The 14,955-nt window shown below is 40.1% G+C and overlaps 1 protein-coding gene across 4 annotated transcripts in view; it reads right to left on the bottom strand.

The window, feature by feature from the left end:
• Window positions 1-12,792, bottom strand: part of LOC126873646 (protein kinase C-binding protein NELL1-like) — a 90,657-nt gene extending 77,865 nt beyond the window's left edge. For 3 of the 4 annotated variants that reach the window (XM_050634720.1, XM_050634721.1, XM_050634723.1), the window contains exon 1: window positions 8,902-12,792. In XM_050634720.1, the coding sequence (XP_050490677.1) occupies window positions 8,902-9,226 (325 nt within the window). In that variant the 5' untranslated portion in view covers window positions 9,227-12,792. The remainder of the gene's footprint in view (window positions 1-8,901) is intronic. The other variant, XM_050634722.1, reaches the window with a different exon arrangement.
• Between the last annotated feature and the right edge of the window lie 2,163 nt (window positions 12,793-14,955).

Genomic DNA, 14,955 nt, shown 5'->3' with positions numbered 1-14,955 from the left:
ATATTAATTCACCTTCGTATCAAACGTAACGAATGAAAAAATTTTATTAGCGAATCCACATTTACGATTCCTTTTATCTTCTCTTAATTCTCTTTCAATTTTCACGAGTTTTCCACTTTTTAAAGAAACAAATTCCTATAGATTCATAGCGTATTTTCGTATTATGAAATTTTCATTAGTTCTGTGAACATAGAAAAGCGAGGTTTGCTTTTAATTTAAACGTAGCTAATATTAAAAATCTAAAATTAAAGCCTTTAAAACGATCTACTTATTTGGCCATTTTTGCCAGGAAATTCCTTACTCCTGATCTTCGATTTTTCATATAATATTCGCTACATAAATTGATTATATCTATTTAACAAATCAAACTGATTTTATAAATAGAGAAGTCTATATTTACAAACATTGATGTATTATTATATTTCTATTAACGTATAAATAAAACACATAGGAAAGTTAAGTTAAACGCAAAAAGAAATGAGAAAATACCATTATGAAGAGCTAAAAGGAACACCGCGATTATGAAATCCTGGCGTGGGAAGCGTGCGTGCTTCGTTGCTTCTGATACGAGATTGTGTGAGTACGATGGGGTCGAAAGAGGATGAGGAAGCACAGCAACCCCGGAAACGTTCAAAGCGAAACAGTATTTCACCACCATCTTGATATCCAATACCACTATCACGCTGTTCCATTTTACAAGCAAAAATTCGCGATATCTAGCCAAGATTTTTATCATCAAACGAAACAATTCTCAACTCGACGATCTAGCAAACGTTCTACTCTCTAAGTTTATATACACACATGTTTCTTTATTACCATTCTTTGGCATTCATTTACCTAAAACTATACGCCAGATTTTCCGAGACGGTGGAAACAATCGTAGCGAAGAATATTTTGAACAGCGCCTTTGTCTTTGAAACTTCGACAGAGAGCGAGCGCATTGGCACGTTTGATGCGCCGTCAAGCAATTAGCGATGGAATCTGAAAGACTTGGAATCGTTTCGAATTTGTATATATGGCAGAAAATTCGAAACATTTGCAACACGATTCGAAGTATTAAAACTCTTGAAAGTCTCGATAAGCCTTGATTCTTTATCTTATCTTAATCTTTAAAAGTCCTGAAAAGTCTTCTCTCGATCGAGATGTCTTCACGGATACTCGGTCGTTCCAAACTTTCTTTGACATTTTGCGTCGATGATACCTTTTGAACGAGATCGATCAAGAAGTTTGTAAGATACGTAAATACTCAGCAAACATTCAAAAGCTATCGAAACTGATTTTCAAGACTCGGGACCTACCAACACTCGTCGAGAGTTTCAAGAATTTTAAGCCTCGAATCAGGTTCCAAGTGATTCCGAATTTCTCGCCATCTATACAATTGAGATTCAAAGCGATTCCAAGTATTTCAGATCCCATCATTAGAAACAATATTACGATAAAGCGTCTCTCTATATTGCATTGTACCAACCTAACATTTCGTCTCTGTGTAAAAGTTGCCTCTATGCGAAATTAAGGTGTATTCACACTTGGAGCTCGTATCTAATCGCGCCTATTATTGCCGACTGAATTATGCTCGTTCGCCGATTTTACTGTTCTCGCGAGACGGAATAGTACAATGATCATACTGTGAATGTACGAAACCATTACAATAAACCGGTCCCATTGGCTGGTGTCTGGCGCCTGGCCTCACAAAGCCCGCCCTTAAGCTTGTCGGGAAAAGTTCAAGAACAAGGAACATTTGTCCACTGTCGCAGATACTTAACGACTGCTAGTAATCGTGATCCAATTACTTGTACGATATATACCCTAATAATTTACGAAAAACATGGATTTGTTTACTCGTTTTATGGTTATGTTTACGACATTAATGGCATGTATTTCGTTATGAAGACGTGTCATAATTGTTCCAAGTTCGTTTCACAGTTTTATGACGGTGATAAATCGAGGACGTATTTTTCAATATTTTTTGCTCCTCTTATTCGTATTGAATAATAAGTTTTTCTTCTTTTCTTTCTTCTATTGGATAGTAGATTTTTATCTGCTTCGTTATTATTAAATAGCCAATTTTTAATTAACCCAGAACCTTTCATGACTCTAGCGGAATACTAATTTTGGTTACAGCATCGCAAAATAATTGCAAATAGAAATATCCCATAGCTGTTCTTAAATTGCTCGAGGGTATTTTAGTGAATTTATTCAATGTTTTTCGGGTATTCAAAGTGCGCGAAAATTACGCCAAACCTGAATATGAATTTGCGTGGTAGCCCGAAAAGCAATTCCAGGATTAATTCACATCGGACAGCAATTTTTCGATAAAATTTCGTAAGATACTAAATCAGCATGCGAACAATTTGTAAAAATACTGTGTGCACCTTTTACGTACATTTTTGAAATGATATCGAGCCAGTCGGTGGAAAAACAGAATTTCCGTGAACACGTCGAATTTTGGCCGAGAACGAGGCCATGCTGAACTTTTCGGGATGATGGATGCAAAACAACTGCGGTAAAGCACGTCGAAAGAGAGAGCGAGAGAAAATTGAGAACGTCGAAACGTTGAAACTTTATATGCAATTTTATTCGAGTATCCTGCAGAAATATACGAAATGTATATTATTATACCTTAATAAAAAACGATTAAAAACAAGTGATGAATAATCTATTCCGTCCAAGTTTATTCATGCAGTTAGTCGACCTTGACAATCGAGAACTTTGCCGACTCCGTTCCTCCGATCTAGAAATTAAGTCATCGTCAACTGTTCGTTGCATCGTTTTATATCGATTTCCTAATTTCGTGTTAATAATTCGTAACGTCGTATTCCTCGAAAATCATTACATAAAATACATAGGAATTCATAGTGAAATATAGTGAAGTGTAAGTGTGTAAATCTGTGCAGTTGGCAACATATTCATCCTCCAAGTAATGTATCTTTTTCTTTATCATACGAAGACTATGTATTTATTTATGTGCTCACAAGTTGACACAGTACGAAATTAAGAATTACGTGTTGATTAGAGGGACACGTATAGGGACAAAGACGTAATTGGCATAGTTGTAAGCTGCAAATTAGAAATTCTTCTCTGCAAATTCATAATATCTTTGTTTTTATTCCATCTAAACTACAAAATTAATATTTATGCGTTTACAGGTTGACATAGTAAGAAATTCAGAATTACGTGTTGATTAGAGGGACACGTATAGGGACAAAGATATAATTGGCATAGTTGTAAGCTTCGAATTAGAAACTCTTCTCTGCAAATTCATAATATCTTTGTTTTTATTTCATCTAAACTACAAAATTAATATTTATGCGTTTACAGGTTGACATAGTAAGAAATTCAGAATTACGTGTTGATTAGAGGGACACGTATAGGGACAAAGATATAATTGGCATAGTTGTAAGCTTCGAATTAGAAACTCTTCTCTGCAAATTCATAATATCTTTGTTTTTATTTCATCTAAACTACAAAATTAATATTTATGCGTTTACAGGTTGACATGGTAAGAAATTCAGAATTACGTGTTGATTAGAGGGACACGTATAGGGACAAAGATATAATTGGCATAGTTGTAAGCTTCGAATTAGAAACTCTTCTCTGCAAATTCATAATATCTTTGTTTTTATTTAATCTAAACTACAAAAATAATATTTATGCGTTTACAGGTTGACATGGTAAGAAATTCAGAATTACGTGTTGATTTGAGGGACACGTATAGGGACAAAGACGTAATTGGCGTAGTTGTAAGCCGCAAGTTAGAAACTCTTCTCTACAAATATAGTAAGTATCTTTGTTTTCGTTATACCTAAAGTACGAAATTAATACGTATGTTGTTATAAGTTGGCACAGTACTTGTATTATGCGTTTAAGTATTATGCGTTAATTATAGTGATAGATATAGGGACATAGAATGGAAAGGTATCGATCTGAAAAGGGACCGGATCTAATTTACGATAAAGTAAAATCGGGAAACCGGCTCGTGTCTCGTAAGATAGGGGAGCGGTGATAGTCTCTGACTCACCCTCGGTGAGAAAGAATTACGAGCATCGAATGTTCTTCTCATAGAAGTTCTGGGTTTTTCTTAGAAGTCTACATTTACCCATGTCGCGTTTGTCTCATGGGAGCTCATGAGACGGAAGGAACTCTGCTTGCACTCTCTTCGATTGCGCAATGCTAATAGGAATTATGACAGATTTGAAGGAACAATCACCTATTTATACTTTGGGCTGCATCTAATAAATTCGCAAGATTCTTTAAACTTTTTCTGTTTATTCCATATTGATAAGCATTAGATACCGAAGATCTCTTTCGTTAATTTTTCTTAGAGTATTCGATGAAGATACTGTACCGAATTAAATGAAACCAAGAATATTGGGAAGAATCACAATTGTCGATATATCTTCCTTGATAGTATAATAATTTTCTCAAACGCTTCTACACATTTTTAATACATTGTAAACAAATGAAAAGTTAGCAACTTCTAACTCTGTTCTATTATTAAAAACGAACATTTAATCGATACTTAGTAGCTCATAGACAAATAGAAAAAATCCTGTAAATAACTCATCTCGTTAATTCCACTCTACAAGAAGCTCAGACAATAGAAACGTCTTAAAAACGAATATTTAACTGATCTTTAATCTCCACCTTATTCAGTATAAGCAATAATATTCAGTATAAGCAAACACAACGAATTAAAAACTCGTTTCATTAATTCCGCCCTGAGGCCAAGCTCGCCCAATAGAAATACAGAAAAGAGAACACGGTCAAGAAACATTAGTTTCTCCTCCATATAGACGTATCCCCTCTCCGCAGCAGAGCTTTGCAAACTTTGCACGCCACAGTGTGGCTATCGATCAGACGCCGTCCAGAAAATGATGCATTACGTAAAACTTCTCTCAACCTCTCCGCCTTGTATCCCGCAATAAGGCTTTTAATTTGCAGCCCACAACCGTGTCAGTGATCCAACGTCTCCCTCGACTATTCCCAACAACGAGCAGACCCGGCTCGGTTCGCCTTAAGGCGGTAATCATCAAGAAACGAGCAAAAATTTATCGCAGCCAGGTGTCGGCGGGGGACGACGCGAGAAACGACGCAGAATATCTATTATATCCGTCTTCACGAGGATCGTGCGGAAGAGAGAGACAGCGATAGATCGTTCCTCTCTACGATATCTAAATTTAAGAAGTGGCACCACCACCGTTTCCTTCGATACGATTCGTGCACCACGACCGTTTGCTTCCTTCTAGATCGTGGAAAACACGACGACAGCTCGAAAGAAGAAGGTGACGAAGAGGAGGAGGAAAGGTGGGCGGTGGCGATTAACGCCGAAGGCAGCAACAATGACCAGAATGCGATCATTCGTGATTTTTCGCAATAATTTGGGTACGCTTTGGAAATTTCGAACGATTCTTTACAAAATATATGGAACTAAAGTTTGCCTTTTACCTTCAACTATGTATCTCCTTGCTATTTCTTTCTTCTTTCTTTTTCTTGGATATCGTCCGTTTTGATTTCTTCGATACGAGTCTCGCATTTTAATCGTCGGTAGTTGTAGCGTTAAGATAGAAATAGACGGATAGACCAACAGAAGGAAGATGGATGGCGGGGCAACGAGATGAAGAGGAGGGCAAAGAGATGCGACGAAGAGGTAACGGTATGCGAAAAAATATACTCTTGGCACTTGGCTTCGGCAGACGACGAGATAAATAGCGCGCGTGGGTGCGGCTCGCCGATGTCTACGGGCCACACGCCACGTTTCCACCGGAACGCGTCAGCCACGAAGACCGAGAGAATGAGAGGGAGCCGAGGAAAACACAGCCGGAGGTGGCCGTCGAACGGCCTGCACGTTTTCCGCGGAAAATATCGCTTTTTCACCGTCTTTTGTCGCATTCACCAGTCTCGCACAATGCATCCAAACGTGTGTATCTAAACGGTTCCGTTGCTTGTGCAGTGCTTTAGAACGTGGTTTTTGTGAACACGGTTTGCAGTTACTTACGTGGATCATATGTTAAAACGACTAATACACGTTAGTGCGGATTTTGATCACGTTTGTGAGAAATTTCAAGATGTAAAAATCGACGGAATATGCAGGAATATATAATATATACAAAATAGATCACAGCGCTTATAATATTTAACAATTTAAAAGAAATCTCTATGGAAATGTTATCTCTTCAGTTGCATTCATAAAAATATTAACAGTCGATGAAAACAAATTTCTTCCAATCGAAAAAGAATTCGTCGTTGAAAAGATTAATGTTAAAGTTCGCTTAGACCGGACTAAAATCAACGACCGGGCTTCCTGCACATTTAAATTCCACCCTGTGTTAAGACGAACGCTGAATAAGCAGATAGTCGAGTGATTCGATTGACGAAAATCGCGAAAACTAAGGTGCAGAGGGCGAGTCTCGTGCAACAGTTTCCTCGACACTGGATTTTGACGCAATGCGTCACATGCTTACTGTCACCACTTGCCACTTGACTATTCGTCGAAGAAAAAGTCGACCTAAAAAGCTCTGAATGCACACCTAGCTTTCTGGCCCATCCGCGCCTCTTTTCCCACTTCCCTTCGCTCTTTCAATTAATCTTCCTTAATTTCCACCGATTTTTTTCACCGATTTTTTCCACGACGAATGAATGAAACGAGAGACGAAAAAATAAAAGGGAAGAGGAGAAACCGGATAAAAAAAGAACGAAGAAACGAGAAGAGAGGGAGGCGCGTAACGAATCACGAAACGGAGCAGCAGCATTTTAATAATACGCGTATCTGCATGCTCGAGTGGAGACGTTGCAGGCGCCAACATGCCTGTGAATATTTCTCTTATTTTCCCGGCGGACAGGCCGTGCTGTTTACTTTTCGTATTTCGACCAGCCGGTCAGCGTGTTTCGAGCTTTTTGACAATAACTACGAAGGTATGTAGGAGTTCGTTGATTTAATAGGTTACCCTTAGATAATCCGCAATAATGCGCCAAGACTCGCGACACTTTCAAAACTTTGTCACGTAGATTATATACAGTGAACAGCAGAAGTATTTTCACACCATTGCATTTATTATAGCATTTATATAATATTAATATTAAATCAAGTATAAGTTCTTCGTATTACCTGACAGTTCTTTCGTATGACTACGAGAATTTAATGCTATGAAAATTAGATGCGCATGATAAGAGCCCGATGGGAAAATAAAGCTGTATACAAATGTGTATTTGGTATTTGTATAGCCATTGTAGTCGGAACAAATACGAATGTAATTTTCGAATTGAAACAATCGGTATGTTCCCATGTCAACGTTCATTCGAAATGAGAGATATAGATTAGGCGACAGATGATTAGAAGATGGTTAATAAGAGAGAAAGAAGGAAAATGAAACGGTCTTATAGGTCTCATCGTGATAAATAAACTGAGGATTTTGGTGCATTTAGAGGAAATTTGAAGGTGCGAAAAATATTTGTTGCGATAAATATTTAGTGGTGATATCGAATTAAGTTGCACTTTTCTTAATTACATTCATAAAGCGATGGATCTGCATAAATATCCGCATTCAAATGATAAAAATTAACTGAACGATAATTGATAATACCTTCGGTACTTTACGTCGTTTAGAAATAGAAATAAATTATTCGCGAGGATTGAAGTAATTGATTTTGACGAGACAAACTCAAGCGTCTCGGAGTAATTGATATTTAAGACGATAAACAGTCAAACGTGGTAAAGTAATAATGAATGATACCTTTCATCGATCTTTGAAAAAGTCTTATTTCAAAGACAGAAACTTCTGTTATCTTAATATGCTTATTGCTGATTGAATTTTCGTTAGCCACAGTGTTATATTCTAACAAGTAATTTTCTCAAATGAACCCCATAAACACGATGATTAATTATATAAAATAGCATATTTGAAGTTTCTTTACTTTCGTGTCGAGGAGCAAATACGATGACAAGATGAATAAAGTTATACGATTATAAAATCGTTTAATCTTGCGAAACGTTATCAAATATAATTCGTAAGATCTTACAATCTAGATATTACCATTTATTGTATGTGCATGGTAAAATAAATTATTAGATTTACAAAATTTATTCATCTGTAAATTATCCTGCAAGTCTCATTCTTATGGATTATGGTATTATCAGAATTGTCAAGAAGAAGAAAGCGTCTTTCTTGAAATTTCACGACCTCTTATCCACCTTCCTAGTCTAAGTTACATCCAAATCGATGTCAAATATACTTCGTAAAAAGTAAGTGCCAACTCCGGTGCAAGACTTTCGCAGAAAACATTCGCGACCCCCTAGAGGGATAAACGGCCTTGAGCACCGATTGATTCCGCAGAGACTATAGTCTCACCGATTCTCCAAGCGTTCTACTCTACTCCACACCCTTTAACCCATTCGCGTAGCATTCGGCGTTTCATCCTAATTAATTTACAATAATCTACTTCTAAGAATTGTTCATAATTTGGTTATATTGTCATGTTACAGATACTCCGTGTTTCGTATCTAGCAAGCTACTTTGTCTGCTCTATTTAACGCTACATATTCGTCCGTTGCAATACTCGAATACTAGAATTTTTCAAATTCTCCATTAAATTCTAGCAACGAGATAAAAATTCCTCTGTATCAAAATTAATCCAATACGACTATTCCTTTTAAGATACACAAGTAACTAAAATTTCAAAAATTCTTCACCCAATTACGGATACTAAATTATACAACATAAACGTCTAATCACTAACTATAGAAAATACAAATCCGGTCTCTTCTCTGTTCCATGTTTCGGAAGCAAATTATCACGGAACAAGGAACCACAAATTTTCCCAGGACTTACTAAGAATCAATCTGAACAAACAATCGAATCTCCACGGAATCAGAGAGACAGTGATTGAAATAGTCTTAAAACTTACCAGGAGAGACGGCGAGTGCGAGGAAGGCAGCGGCAGTGGCGAGTAGCAGTATCCTAATCGCGTTTCCGCCGGTTCGTCTTCTGCCAGGCCTCGGAGCGGCGTGACAACCAATCCGATGACCATTTTTCTCGTTCGATTGCACATCGAGGACAACGTACGCCGGCTCGTGATACTGAAGTTCGTCCTCGTTGTCGGCGTCGTCCGCGACGCCGGGCGCCGCGGCAACGCGTCTACGTCGTCGTGGCCGTGGTGATCGCGGCTGCTGAAGGTCGCTGGCACTGCAGCTGCTGCCGATTGTACGGTCGATTACCGAACCGTAATACATGGCCTGCAGGAGCGACCACTGCCGTGCCACCGGGGGCTGCACTCGTCAGCGTGTCCTCGTCGCAACGACGCCGTACGAAACCGGGACTGCGGCTCCACCAGCGGTGTCCTTACCTACGACACCCAGCGATCTCAAGGATCCGCGGCCGCGAGGCATCACCACGACCTGGCGCAAGCCGAATCACCACCAGCACACCCGGCACCAACCACCAACTCGTGATCCTTTTCTCTTCTTCTTCCTCTTCTTTCCCTTCAGAATCTTTGCAAAAAGCTTGTCCTTTCCTCCTTCGTTGTGTGTTTCGTTCTTACAGTTTAGGATCTAATCGATGAACTTGTGTTTCAATCGTTTTTTCAAGTTATTCGATGCTTCTTTGATGTAGGCTATTTATATACGTTTTTTAATCAGAATACATACATATACATATATATAATTATAGTTTGAGTTTTAGTATTCTTATGGGTGTTCGAGATGGATCACTGGTGCTTTCATTTTTGTAATTGTTTCGCGTATATGTGTACGTATACGTTGGTTTCACTTGGAGAATCGGTGGAAACACGAATGGAGAAGGAAGTTAGGTGTAGACACCCCGACGGGACTCGACGTCGATGAAGAGGAGGCACCGCGTGCGACCCGGCACTCCTACGCGCGTCGACGTCGGAGGGAAGAAACCCTCTAAACGAAAGCGTACACGCTATATTACCGGCGACACGTCGCGGCTCTCGCGGTATACGTGCACGAGTGTGCGGCCCCGTGCGTGTAAGGGAGTAGCGAAAGGGTTCGTCGCACTCGCTAGTCAAACCCTTTTTCCTCTTTTTTTCCTTCCTCTCCTTTTTTCTTTTCTTTTCGTTGCCCACGCGAATTCTTTTTCTCTCCCTCTCTCTTCCTCTGTTACACTAACAAAAAAAAAAAACGTTCTTCTCGTACAGTTGAGAGCCGTAGTTCACAGAGCACCGTGTGTGTCACGCATCACCTTCTGTCACACACTTCTACCTTCTTCCCTTATCAATTCCCTCCTTTCTTTCTCTCTTTCTTCCTTCGTCTCCTGTTCCACGGCCGGCTCTTCCACGTCTTAATCCTCACAACGTTCGAACAACGGCAGCAGCGACCGGCTGCGGCTCGTCGTGTGTCCAGCGCGCCTGGACACTACCACCGTCCGGCAGGAAGTGTCGACTGCCACGAGGTGGACACCTCTGCGAGCCTCTGCCAGCGGCAGCAGCACCAGCGAGACAGCGGCGACGACGGCGGCGGCAGCGCTAGGCAGCACCGCCGGTGCTGGTAGCAGTGGCGGTAGTAGCGGCACTGGCAGCTGCAGCTGGTGGTGCACCGGCGCATCCGGATACACCACGCATTCGTATACGAAACTCAAGCCACGTCTACCCGTGTCTATCTCGTGTCTAACGTCTTCACTTTGTTAATTGATCGAAACCGCTTCACTTTGCCATTTCATTCCCTATTATCGTTCGATTATTCTAAATATCTCTATATATAGTATCTTCCTTTTTAGCTCGTGTGCCTCCGAAATACCAATTGTTTCATACGTTTATAGCTATATTTATGTATACACGTGTATATTTTTATTGAAAGAAATTCGACGAACTTCAAAATCGTGACTCGAAAGAGAAACACGAATGCCTGATCCGTTCTGGCGGAGTCTTCCAAGTGTACTGAGCCGGTGTGGACACACTGGCCGCGTGTCGTGTCGTGTGCGGCAACGTCAGTACCAGCCAGTAGTAGAGGCCAAGTCTGTCGCTGTCTAAGCCAGGCAAGGCACTCGAGGCTGGCAGCACCACGACGCGGTGGTCTCTGGTCGCGCGACTGCTAAGCGGTTCGGCTACGTCCGTAGCGAGCTCGTGCGAGGCCCGCAACGCTCTCTTCGGCCACACGTTCGACTCGCGCGCAGGCGGCAAACACGAGCGCGCGCGCGCGCCTCAGCTTTCGTTCTTTCTTCCTCCAACTTTGTAAGATGAAACAGGATAGGCAGTTTCGAGGTTTGAGTGTGTATGTATCGTTGATGGTAGTTGGAGATGGCTCGAGAACGGAGAGAAGCGCGGCTCTGTCGGTCGACTCGTACTTTCGGGTATACAGCAGCGCCGCGACGCGCTCCAACAGCACGTCGGGACGCCCCTCGATACCCCGCCGATGCCATCGGCCTGGCCCGAAATCGATGCCCCGCAACGCGACGTCTCGAAACCACCCCCTCGTTGCCGACCTGTGTGCCATCAAGCGCTGCTATACTCGCACTCTCTTTCTTTCTCTCGTGTTATCTCTTTACGTTTCTTCTTTACATTATACGTATCTTTACGAGCCGCTTGCTTTTGTTCTTTCCTTTGTTCTTTTGCTTTTCTTGTACGTAGTGTTGTATTTTTTTTTTCTTTTTTTTTGTCTAAGATATTCTTCTTTACAGTGGTACGTAGCCTTATCTTTCAGTGCAACATTTTTCCATCATACCTCTATACGTTTCATTCTGTAGTATTAAATTTTTTGAAGTCAGGATACTAACTTGAAGGAATAATAGGAAATTTAATATACTTGGATCTAATTAATTAGTAACGCTATAATAAATACAATGGTTCAACAGTACTTTCTGTAGCCATGGTATTCGGACTGAGATAGTTTCTTAGATATATTCTATCATGTTTCGCTCGTTTCTTACATTCAGCTCCTCCTCTTTCTCTCTCCTTTACACTGTAACTTCTATCTTTACCCTTCTAGATCTTATTACATGTTAATATTGTTTTACACGTTTCTTACCATTAATTCGTCGACTAGTACTGTCTTGTTCATCTCTCTTTTTCTCCTTAGAATTTAGACCATTTTCATTCTCTTACCTGCTCCTTAATATCCTCTCTGCAATTTCTTAGTCCTCTTGATTGATTAGACTCTTTCCCTTTATCGCACTATAATTACTACCTTTCTTCCCTTAAATCCTTCCGTGGTACTGACATACATCTTGATGTAGCCTTTCTTATGTTTCTTTCGTTTTCTTTCTTCCAATTTTCTTTTCTGCGACTATTGTCTAACTTCCTTCCTTGGATAATACTGTCTTTGTCTTAGTCGAGGTTCAGAGGGTGTGTAAGTGTGGTGGTTCTGACCGTTTCATCGTACCTAGACAGGGTCGTGCCTTTTCTTCGTGGACGAACGGATACGTATTCTCTTTTTACAGCGGGATACATGAATGGTGTACCATGAACGGCGGTGTCGTGTGACACGGATCGATCGCGGAAACTAATAGCCTGCATCGATGAGAGAATTGCGTTGCAATTGGCGTTTTGTAAAATTCGCTCGTTCCGAGGGACGATGTTGAATAATCATCCATTATTATGTCACAGTATCCACATACAATTTTATGTAATCCCTTGCTTTATAATCTTTTTTGATAGCTATTTAAAGCAACGTCAATTGTTAACTCAGATGAAAAATTATACATAATTTATAGTTAGAAATTCTTGGCTTGAAAAATTGCAATTGAAGTTCACATTCTAATCAAACATTGTTTGATCTAATCAAAGCCTTTGTTTCTCACGTTCCTCAAAATAATAACATAATCCCTTCGTTCGAGTATACATTAAATCGATTAATTACATTTTTTGCATCAATTAATAAATAGCCAAACGAGATTATTTTTCCTGTGAAAAATCTAATCGAAATTCGTAGCGTGCGATAAGGTTTTTTCAACTTATGGAACAGTACATCTCAAGGTAACTTTTAAAAAGAGTATAGTATCCTAGAGATTATTGTAAGATTCTACTGTAAACGACTGCATATCTCATTGCAAAATGTTTTATTCAATTTATTTCGTTATTAAAAGGAAGATCTATCACATAATCGTATATATTGCAACGTTTTAATTAATTGGTATAACGAACTTATTACTACGTGCACTGTTAAACTTGGTACTTTAGATGCGATAAAGTTATCACTGCGGTAAATAACATAATTTGTACTTAGGTCAAAGTTGACCGCGACCCATAAAAATCTGTCGCAACTTTTTGCCCATTTTTCCCGGAGTTGGCACACGGTAACCGGCACAAGTGAAACGCCCTTTTGTCGGATTGCCTATTACGAGCGATGTATCCAAGTCTCCAGAAAATGGCTCACCGGCGAAATAAAATGATGCAATCAGTCGAACTCAAACTCCAGAAGCGACCAATTATAAAACTCTCGTAACTCGTTATCAAGCATCTCCATAACAAGCCATACCATAAATCACGGTATTCACAAAAATGAGCAGTTCCATTCGTCATAAACCGCGTTTTGTACCTGCAAGACGTGCAATCAATCACAAAAGTCTACACGCTATACAGTCCGTTTTCGAAATATTATAACTGGTCTGTGGATCTTTGTATCATGTTGCAAATTTATGTTTTTACAATCACACCCCTTTAAATATTACAACGACCATTTTATCTTTCCATAAATGCATCAACATCCGCATAAAATTTTCTCAACGAAGTTTGGATCTCCTAAATCTTGTAGATGACTTTGTAAAACTATGTATTCTGGGTTTCTTTCACTTGCATAAAAAATAATTCTAGTCGAGTAATCATTCCCTTGATAACCCCTAATAGTTATGAACTGGATGCGTGTAAAATTTTGTAATCTGACGTAATCGTGACGAATGCTTTCTGCAATCTGACGTAATCCAAGAAAGAACGTACCGTTCCAATCTGAAGCTAGGGCAGTCCAAATATTTTCCGCTCACACCCTCCATCCTCGTTCCAGAAACTACCTCCGTCTTCTATAAAAAAAAATTTATTAAATTATACTATGTACCTTTTCTCTAAAAAAAGAAAATATATTGCAGAAACGTTCTCAGACTCTGCGAAACGTGGCAATTAAATAGGAACTGTACGTATAGAGCATCTAAAACGTAAGTAATACGCAAAACTAAGCAAAGTACTTTTTTCCTTAGAATCAAATTGACACGAAGCTGAAAAGGCTTCGAGGTGTTCTCCAAGAAATTCTCCACCTACTGAGCTGCGAATATGTATGCAGATTTATATTTTTATGAATATAATTATACGGAACCTGGGTGAAAAATTATTTTGCCTGTCAAGCATCATAGAGAATGCTATCATTTTGGATAATTTATACAGTTTCCTATATTCTCTGCATTTGTACACATTTAAAATTCTTATAAATGTATAGAGATCTGCAGTAATTAGTAATGTAGCAATTACACGTTCCAGCGCTGGAACGTTTAGACCTTAACTGCCCGTCTAAATTCATTTTATAGCCACGCTATGTCGTTTCCTGCTACAATGCCAATAAACCAAAGAGTCGCCAGCGTCAGGAGAACCGTCTGTTCTCCCGCGAGATTTCCGTGGAAAGCGGGACACGCCGCGCGTTCCATCCTGAGTCGCCTTGGAGATGCTCCGAGCAGCCAGAGGAGTCAATAGACTCTACGTTGCGGCAGATGTACGTATCGATTTTGGAACGTTGATTCGCGCGTGTTCCAGAACGATACCGTTGCCCCCCAGTGCCATAGACAGGGACGTACAAGAGAGATACACGGTGTCTCGTGATCATTTTTCGAACGACGATCCTTTTTTCCCAATGAACGACAAAGTTCGCAGTTTGGCAGCAGGCATGCGGGACGAGACAGGGGGTTTCGAGAGCACCTGGAGGCCACTGGGTGGCCGGCATCGCCCTCGCCAGGTGGTTGCAACTTGTTGTTGCGGCTGCCCGAGTCTATTGTCACGAGGACTCTATGGTGTCGCAATATTCGC

Source organism: Bombus huntii, chromosome 15 (genome assembly GCF_024542735.1).
Source record: "Bombus huntii isolate Logan2020A chromosome 15, iyBomHunt1.1, whole genome shotgun sequence".
In the NCBI taxonomy this organism is placed as follows: Eukaryota; Metazoa; Arthropoda; class Insecta; order Hymenoptera; family Apidae; genus Bombus; species Bombus huntii.
The sequence above is the reverse complement of the archived record's forward strand: the minus strand, read 5'-3'. Positions and strand labels throughout refer to the sequence as shown.